The 9,106-nt window shown below is 33.8% G+C and overlaps 2 protein-coding genes across 3 annotated transcripts; one reads left to right on the top strand and one right to left on the bottom strand.

Annotated features, from left to right (window-relative positions):
* Window positions 1-221: 221 nt before the first annotated feature.
* On the top strand, window positions 222-3,102 carry LOC120088348 (thioredoxin domain-containing protein 9 homolog). The gene is made up of 6 exons (XM_039045572.1): window positions 222-405; window positions 578-674; window positions 764-1,039; window positions 1,931-2,089; window positions 2,175-2,388; window positions 2,885-3,102. Exons 2-5 carry the CDS (start codon window positions 651-653, stop codon window positions 2,355-2,357), a joined length of 642 nt encoding a protein of 213 aa, XP_038901500.1. The 5' UTR covers window positions 222-405; window positions 578-650; the 3' UTR covers window positions 2,358-2,388; window positions 2,885-3,102.
* Window positions 3,103-5,913: 2,811 nt separating this feature from the next.
* Window positions 5,914-8,418, bottom strand: LOC120088346 (septum-promoting GTP-binding protein 1). 2 transcript variants are annotated; one of them, XM_039045570.1, is made up of 6 exons: window positions 7,973-8,414; window positions 7,769-7,889; window positions 7,493-7,589; window positions 7,360-7,399; window positions 7,162-7,245; window positions 5,914-6,731 (listed from the first exon to the last, which is right to left on the bottom strand). In XM_039045570.1, the coding sequence occupies exons 1-6, from the start codon at window positions 8,249-8,251 to the stop codon at window positions 6,567-6,569; spliced, it is 786 nt and encodes a 261-aa protein (XP_038901498.1). In that variant the 5' UTR covers window positions 8,252-8,414; the 3' UTR covers window positions 5,914-6,566. The 2 variants fall into 2 exon arrangements, with proteins under 2 accessions (XP_038901498.1, XP_038901499.1); XM_039045571.1 differs by having other exon boundaries at window positions 6,590-6,731; window positions 7,062-7,245; window positions 7,973-8,418.
* Window positions 8,419-9,106: the final 688 nt, after the last annotated feature.

Here is a 9,106-nt window from a genome sequence, read left to right as displayed (position 1 = left end):
GTTTTGAAGTAGAAGTAAAATGTATTTTCATGGGTGAACGAAAAGGAAAGTTACAACATTTTCATGTAATCTGAGGATCTATCTCGATTGAGGACTAAAAAGATTATTAGTGTAGAAACGTGTTAGTTTTGGAGGATGAAAACTAAAAGATTTATTTATTTATTATTATTATTACTATTTTTCCTGGCATTTTCGTATTTTTAATAAAATAATCCATTCAATTTTGAATTTTTCATTTTGGAAGAAGGAAGAAAAAGGGGGGTTGGGGCTTCACTCCCGGATCTGCTCTCCTCTCCCTCTTCGTCCCTTGATCTGTTTCTGTTTGTTTGGCCGTTCTTCTTTCTCTGTTGATTCTGCAGCGTTGTCAAATTCTCTTTGTCCATTGTTCACGTTCGTGAACTTCAGGTAAGTTTCTCTTCCATATTCTTCCTTTGGTCTGGTAATGAGGCAACTTATTTCGCTTATTAGCTCTATGTTTGAATTATCCGATTTTGTTCTTTGCTGAGCGAATTCAGTTTTGGTATCTATGTCTCTTCTTTCCAATCTGCCGTTTGGATTGTATTTTGTTATGCGACAGGTTGATTTTGCTTCGAAACTCTCGAAACCTGTCGGAACATTTTGCAAGGGAATCATCTTCCAACTTGTAGAAAATGGAGAATTCGAAAGTTCAAGAGGCACTGTTCCGGCCTTTCTATTGGTATAACACTATTTCTGTTGCTGTTTGTGGATGATTGATCTTTTTTTTTTTTTTTCCTTGGTGCAGATATTGGAGAAGCAGGTGCTGACGGTGGCGAAGGCCGTGGAGGATAAGATTGATGAAGAAATTCAAGCGCTAGATCGTCTCGACCTCGACGATCTGGAGGCTTTGAGGGAGCGAAGATTGCAGCAGATGAAGAAGATGGCGGAGAAGCGGAATCGATGGATCTCTCTTGGCCACGGCGAATACTCTGAGATTCCCGTCGAGAAGGACTTCTTCTCCGTTGTCAAGGCTAGCGATCGTGTGGTCTGCCACTTTTACCGTGAAAATTGGCCCTGCAAGGTTAGGTTCTTTCAGTTAGTTTATTTCGTCAGTTGTCGATTGATTCTGTATGTTTCTTGTATATTTTTCCCCACTTGATTGTCTAAGTCGGAGAATTTTGTAACTTTTGGGAAATTGAACATTCCAGGAATGCAGGAATTGTTTTGCAATCTCTTGCATATTTTTACAGTGTCTGCCAATTAGTGCAATGATCAAATATACCCATGAATACGAGAAATGAGTTCATTTTTATTGATTCATCTGGTCTTTTTCTTTTCCCTCTTGTTCAACCATTGTTAATGTGTCTTGTATATTATTGAAAAAGTTGAAATCAATAGAAATACGCGAATGATGGCCAAATGATAATATTTTTCAAATGAAAATGCACTGATTGAAAAGATGTTCTTGCACTTCTTAGGGCTCATGGCTCTTGTTAATGTGGTTTTTCTCAATAATGAGACTTGTTTTAGTGTGCAATAGATTTTGATCCTTTTCATTGTATCCATACAGCATATAGCTATCAAGTTCCCGACTTAGTTGCACTAAAAAAAAAGAAAAAGAGAAAAAAAGTCTCAACTTAGTTATAAATGATGATCCATGATTTAACCCTGAGGATGCTGCCAGAGGACTCATCCTATAAATCTCACATGCTTTGACATATTTAATTTTGTTCTAAAATATTGCAACATATTATAGGTATAGAAGCAAGACTATTGAAAACTACCTAGAATTTATTATTCTACGAGTTTTCTTGACACCCAAATATTGTAGGGTCAGCTGGGTTGTTCCTTAAAATTTTTTTAAAATAATAATTGTTCCTAATTTAAGGTTGTTTTCTTAGTTTTAAATAGCAATTGTTGCTTTAAAGCTTGGGGCATTAAGGTGAACAATGTATTTTCACACAAATTACAGGTTATGGACAAGCACTTGAGCATTTTGGCAAAGCAACATATTGAGACACGTTTTGTAAAAATTAATGCTGAGAAAAGTCCATTTCTGGCTGAGAAGTTGAAGATTGTTGTTCTTCCAACCCTTGCTCTGATCAAGAATGCAAAAGTAGATGACTACGTGGTATGTCCGTTATGATAATACACCATTGATTACTGAATTATGGTTGTTTTTATTAACATTACCCTCTCTCATGTGAATCCATCAGGTAGGATTTGATGAGCTTGGTGGAACTGACGAATTCAGCACAGAGGAATTGGAAGATAGATTGGCAAAATGTCAAGTCATCTTCCATGAAGGTGAATCATCCATAAATGCTTCAAAATCTAGTGTACAAACTAGGAGAAGTGTACGACAAAGTACGAGATCAGACTCATCAGATTCAGAATAAGTTAACATTTCAGGTGTTGGAGAGCTTACTGGTATGTCGTTTTGTGTTAAAATTTGAGAGTATTATCAATATCCGCAAGTTCGATTATGTCTTTAAAATCACTCCATGAATAACAGAAATGTGGCATTTTTGCTTGTGTCAGTGCAGTGAAGCACATTTTTACTTCATGATATCTCTAAAGTTCTTGTAGTTGCTGTTTACTAGGAAGATAAAGTTATGGGCTAGAGAAACATGAAATGATCTTGTGTACCGAATCGTGTGGGGGAGTCTTTTTTGACTGAGCAGTCATGTTTTGTGTTTAACCTGTAGTATTTTATTTCCACCATCTTAAACCCCCCTCCCCTTCCCCAAGTGGTTGTATATTTCGTGTTTCAAATGAGTTTAAGGTGAAGAAAGAACTAGAGTTTCTCTTTGGCTATTTGATCCAGTTTATTTTAAATTTGGCTTGGATGTTCTGAAATTTTGTTCTCTGTTTCCTTTAGGGAAAAGTTCAATATCTTTCACTCCTTTATTGCCCTGTGTTTCAGTTTGCATAAGATATGACAAAAGCTGACTACAGGTGGACTTCTGAAACATAAGCTGAATACTTTGGAAGTTTAAAGGTTAAATTACAAATATCTCCAAGTTTGTGTCAAATAGTGCCTTAAGCTTTAAAAAGGTCTACTAGGTCTCTTTCTTTCATTTTTGATTCTTGTATTTAATAAGTATCTAAACTTTAAAAGACTAAAAGGAATTAATTCCTAAACATTTGATTTTATGTCTAATAAGTTCTCAAGCATTCAATTATGTGCTCATAAGTCATTGACCTATGCAATATTTATTTACATTCACGAACTTATTGAACACAAGATTGGAAGTTTAATGCTCTATTTGACATGTCAAACTCATAAGTGAAATGTTAAGCTGGATTTGGCACACACTCCCTCCTTTGAGGTTGGAGGTTTAATCTCCCATTTCGGTTGTTGTTTTACTAAAACACTACCTCATTAGACAAAATTCAATTTTATGGCTAATAGATTCATTAATTTTAATAAAATGTTGAATGTCAGGCATCTTATACGTGAATAGCCATTGCATGTGTGCTGATGTTTTTAATCAATTGATGGCATAAGATGTATCCTTAATAAAGAATGACCAAAAGTCATCCTTTCTTCCACAAGAACTGATTAATTTAAATTTGAAGTTGAATGATTTTGGGCTTGCCTTGCCTGTTCTTCTATGCTAGTCGGATTATTTGTTGAATGGGAACCTGAATGATTTGTTTCTCAGAAGTTCAATACTATTGTGATATCAAATCGATGGGAACCTGTTTCTACCAAATGATTTGTTTGGTAGAAAAGCTCGGAAGAATTGATTGGAGTTTTCGAATCAATATGCAGTCTTGAGTTCTAGGGAAGTCAATGTTTTCTTTTTCATAAGAGAGAAAAACATGTGTTGTTTACTGTACATCATGTCCGTCTGTTTCTTTTAGGTTATAAAACCGAAAAGGAGGAACTACCTCATTGCTTCTCCTTATCTGGATCTGAAAAACCAACCATACACAATGTAAGGTATATGGGTCCTCACATTAAAAAGTATGGTAATAAAATAGTAAGAAGACTAATGTGGTTATCAAATGGAGCCTTAATGCTTAGCATTCTTGAGATTTGAAGGATTTGTTTTTCTTCATCATGTATTTTCTCCTATTTCTTGGTGGAATCAAAGGCTAGACAGGAAAAATGAAGTCTTAGTTTAGACCATATTAATTAAATTCTTTTAAGTAGTTCATTTATGAAAAGCATCAAAAGCTACCTGTGTATTTTTGGAGTTTTACTTAACAGATCCAAAGTGGAATTCTTCTAATGTGAGAAGATATGGTATATAAAGTTTTAGGATCAAATTATTGTTATCAATGTAATGATTCGATTCCAATGTATAGTGCTTTACTGTTTGCCATGTGCTCCATTCAATTATGTTCTACTAAAGCTGCACTCTAGCCGGTTGTTCCAACTAATGATTTAGGTTAAATTATATATATAAAAAAAATACTCACTTTTGTTTCAAATATTTCAATATTCACTTTTTACTTTTCATAAAAGTTTCAAAACTTGAAATATTGTTTAGAATTTTGAATCAAAATTTGGACTTAAAATGATATGGTTGTGACTTAAGAATAGAAATTTGGATCATGACCCATTTTAGCTAACTGCAATACTGTTCTAGATCTCAATTTTTGTTCAAAATTTTAAAGGCTTTTCACTCCAAGAGTAATTTTGAACATTTTCTAAATAATTGGCAAAGTTTAGATATATTTTTTTTATAAGGTTAAATTATAAGAAATATCCTTAAACTTTATCATTTGTTTCAAAAATACCTCTATACTTTCAAAGTTTCAAAATATTACCTCTCAACTTTCATATATAAATGTTTCAGAAGTACTCTTAGAATAGAAATCTTTTAGAATTTCAAACAAAAATCAAGATTTTGAACTATATGATGATAACTTAAACTTAGTGATCCAAATTTTCATTCTAGGTTATTGTCACACCATATCATATCTCAATTCTTGTCCAAAATTCTATGGAATTTCTACTTCAAGAGTATTTTGAAACGTTTATGAAAGTTCAAGTTTAATACTACAACATCTAGAAATATAGGAGTATGTTTAAAACAAGTGACAAAGTTTAAAGACATTTTTCATAATTTAGCCTATAATTCATTCCTCTTTCTTGCTTTACATTAACACCATATATTATATTTCTTTCCTACACAATTTAAGGGAGTTGCAGGACCTACTTTTGCAGATTTTCAAGCAGTGCATGTGCTTGAAATTTGAGCTTGTACATCTTTTTAACAATACTTGCACTATCATTAAAATAGGCATCTTTGGTTCAATGCAAGTTTCATAAGTGTATTCAGCTTTTTGAGACTGAGTTGAATCATCATTCTGTTAAAATCTCATTTAATTCCTGAATTTAATGAACTTAGTCAACTTTCAACCAGTGATAGCAAGTGAAGGATCCTTGTTCCTGTCTGAAAGCATATCATTGCATATTGGGCTAAATCAACATCCTGTTGCAATCTCATTTTGTTGAACTAACTTGTGGGAATATATTTGTTTTATCACCTAAAAGTTACTGTGGTAAATACATTACCTTCATCTAGGTGGGTAGAATTAACAGATGTGTGCTTTGGTCGTCGGGTCCTCCTTGAAAAGGGATGAAAGTCATTCTAAACGGGCCTTGAAGTTACTTTTGTAATGCTTCTATAAACGCTAAGATTTGAGAGAATCAAAGTAATCTATTTCATTCTGGTATCATAAGTAGGAGAAGGTAAAAAAACAATAAAGCACAATATGATAAATGTTTACAATAATGCTATAATAGTACTATGAGCACTATAACAACTTCCAAATGAAGTTTGTTTCTGAATAGATACGGAATTATGTATTATCTCAAGCACTATATTTTTGATATAAATGTCTTCAGTGCATATTGTTACCATGTTTAATAATAAAATGATCAATGGGTGTGAACAATATTTTTTATGTCACAAGGACTTGTTTCAAGAAAAATTATTTAAAGAGGTCACCACAATGTGATCACTTTATAATAACTGTTGGATGTGGATTCAAAAATCGACATGGCTCCGAATAGCTACTAAATATATGCGATGTATTTCTGTTTCATACATCCAATAGTGAAAAACTATCAGCCACATTATAATGACCTTATCAAATAATTTCTCCTTTCTTCAAACCGGTCGCTTAGCAGGGTGGTCTATTAGGGAGGAAGACATTTTTTTGGTTGACCATAACTAGATTTCTTAAGCTAAAGGACAAAACTTTATTTGATCACATCAAGCAAGAAGGACATCTAGCTGCTGTCTAATTTGAGAGACACTTAAATTTTCTCATCTAAGAGAAGATGTTGGGTGTTGATCACAAGATTATACATGGAGTTAAAACTAATCTTTCTGAAGGGATTCAAAGCTGCATTTGCAATGACATGCCTAATCTAAGTTCCCATGACACTGTAAATCTAAGTATGTGTTTTTCATTTACACATTATCCAATTGCTACGGAGACGGGGCTCGACAGGCCTCTGCCTTTCTCCGCTACATCGGATATAGTTGTCGAACAATGTAGACAGTCAGATTTATCTCTATGCTGGATGGTTTCATGAGTTTCTTGAGAACCAGATTGGCGATGTAGGGTGGAAGAAACCGACTCTAGAAATCGATTATAGGCTCTCCAATCGTCAAGTTGCGCTCGATCGTCCACGGCAGGTCGAAGAGTTTTGCTGTGATGAATTTGAAGATCTTATTGACATTGATATTGTAAGTTGCACTGGAGAAGAACAATGTAGCATTCAGTGCCTTGGCGTAGGCTCTTGCCTGTCAAAACAAGGAAATCATGAGAGATATCCCCTGGATTTTCCCAAATTTTGAAACATTGCTTTTTGTACTCTCAAAACATTCCACCAGATTAGTTAATAAAAGAATGAGATATAATGGACCTGTTTGATAATGGTTACGATTTGAGTAGTTAAAACTTAGATGATTTTCCTTTTTCTTTTATGTTTTTTTTAAAGAAACGTTTGAATTTTTAGTCAAATTTAGAAAACCAACACAGATTTTTCAGATATTGGGATAACATGGATAAAACTTACAACGAAAATAGTGTTTATACACTTAATTTTCAAAAACAAAAAATCAAATAGTTACCCAAAACGAGGCGAAGTTATGGAGTTACAAGATCTTGAATCATCATTCAGCTTGTTGGCTTCAGATCAAAGAAAGAAGCACCCATGATTTTAATTCTTACCTCACTTGCAATTGCCCATTGCATATCAATGGGGAGTTGGATGAAATCATCAAACTTCGTTCCTATCAAGACAGGAATTGCTGTCTGCAAAAGGGAAAGAGCTTTTGTTTTTAGAAACTTCAATCAAATACGAACTGTTTAAAAGAAGATTCAAAACTTTGTAGCTATAAACGTTATCAAACGAATCCTAAAATATACCTGATTCCACCTACGTGCTTGTCTATACCACCTTATAATGCTGCAAACCAAAGGAAACCCCTTTGTTTTAAATCTTCCCATTTGTGAAAAATCTAAAGTCATTTATATGGATCAAACAGAAACTAAGTCTTACTTGTTTAAAGTACGCCTACTTGTTAGATCAAACATAAAAAGAATTGCTACAGAGTCCTTGCAAGCTGTTGGAATAAAATCTTGGGATTTATCATCACCTGCATCCACATCCACATTCCGCATCCAACCGTTATGTTAAATCACCACTGAATCCAAAAGTTCAAGAGAAAACAACCCATTATACAGAAACTCGACACAAAACATCTCATTCTTCTGATGTCATGTTAAATCATCAGTGAACCCAAAAGCTAAAACGAATACAAATGCAGGTAATTACCTTCCACTTCCCAAATGCTATAAGAAATTCTTGCCCCTCTAACCATTAATGTTTTGTCCATCAAGGTCAATCCTGTCTGCTCACTCTTCCCCTCATCCATTTCATTCCCAACATATTTTACCTTCAAAATGAACAATATTGAATTTTTTAAAAAAACATAACCAAAACTCCAACCACCAACAGAACAAAATCTTATTTAGTTACCAAAAAACTTGTCTTCCCAATCTGGCTATCACCCAGTAGGCTGATCTTCAAGGACACCAAATCTTGGTTGTGGCACAAGGATGGTGTTAGAGTCTCGGCGGCAAAGTCGGCACCAACGACAGACGTAGCGCCATCATCGTCAGGCCGATACGTCTTAGGCTTCTTGGAGTTATAACAGGTTAGAATTGAGTCGAAAAAGTGCCAAGCACGACGCTTGAGAGCGGTGCGGCGCCTGAGGCTGAAGCGACGAAGAGGGTGTTTCCGGGAAGGGTGAGGCATTGTTGAGAAATAATGTTATGGATGGCCTGGAGTGTGAGTGTGGGTTATTGGTGTCCTGGCCATGAAAATGGGAAGCTGAGATCTTGATGGTATTATTATTCATTGTAGAACAAGGAAAAAAAACAGGGGAAGGGTATTTTTAGAATATGAATTTATGGGATGAATTAATTTATTATTATTATTATTATTTTAGGCTATGAATGTGACGACTTTAACGGAAGGGCGGTTTACCGGTATAATGTAAGAGAAACAAATGTCGAAACTTAATTGGAATAGCAAAAGTGAAATTCACGTGACTTGTCAACGTGTCCAAATTTTATGTTGCTTTTGGCTAAGACCATCAATCATTCTCTCATTAAAACGTGGAACTCCTTCAATTATTTCTCACCAATTTTACGTATTAATCTTGTCCACTCATACTTTTTTTTTCTTTTTCTTTTTTTTTTAATTAGGTTTTAGTTTGGTCGTTTTTTGATCTTATGAGATGTTTATTTCAATCCTTTTGATTTTGAAATTATGCATTTTTGTTTGATATTTTTTAAGGTAATTACAATCGGTAGCATTTTTAAGAATAATAATCAAATGTATAACATCATTTAAAAAAAATTACAAATATAGCCAAATCTAACTTCTATCGTTGATAGATTCTTATCATGATATGGTCTATCGCGGATAGATTCCTATCAATAATATGATCTATCATTGATAAACTATTTAAATTTGGTTATATTTATAAATTTTTTTACATTAGGTTAATACTTTTGGTCTAATATCTATATTTACAATTATCCCTATTTTTAAAATAGTGTTTAAATTTTTAGTCAAATTCAAAATAGTTGGAAAATAAGTTATAAT

Source organism: Benincasa hispida, chromosome 10 (assembly GCF_009727055.1).
Source record: "Benincasa hispida cultivar B227 chromosome 10, ASM972705v1, whole genome shotgun sequence".
Lineage (NCBI taxonomy): Eukaryota > Viridiplantae > Streptophyta > Magnoliopsida > Cucurbitales > Cucurbitaceae > Benincasa > Benincasa hispida.
The sequence above is the reverse complement of the archived record's forward strand: the minus strand, read 5'-3'. Positions and strand labels throughout refer to the sequence as shown.

Excerpts from the sequence above, each read along its gene's own strand:
- LOC120088348 (XM_039045572.1), top strand. The coding sequence starts at position 651 with ATGGAGAATTCGAAAGTTCAAGAG. Across the intron at positions 1,040-1,930 it reads GTGAAAATTGGCCCTGCAAG|GTTATGGACAAGCACTTGAG; the intron begins GTTAGGTTCTTT and ends CACAAATTACAG. Across the intron at positions 2,090-2,174 it reads CAAAAGTAGATGACTACGTG|GTAGGATTTGATGAGCTTGG; the intron begins GTATGTCCGTTA and ends TGAATCCATCAG.
- LOC120088346 (XM_039045570.1), bottom strand. The coding sequence starts at position 8,251 with ATGCCTCACCCTTCCCGGAAACACCCTCTTCGTCGCTTCAGCCTCAGG. Across the intron at positions 7,590-7,768 it reads TAGCATTTGGGAAGTGGAAG|GTGATGATAAATCCCAAGAT; the intron begins GTAATTACCTGC and ends ATGTGGATGCAG. Across the intron at positions 7,246-7,359 it reads AAGCACGTAGGTGGAATCAG|ACAGCAATTCCTGTCTTGAT; the intron begins GTATATTTTAGG and ends TCCCTTTTGCAG.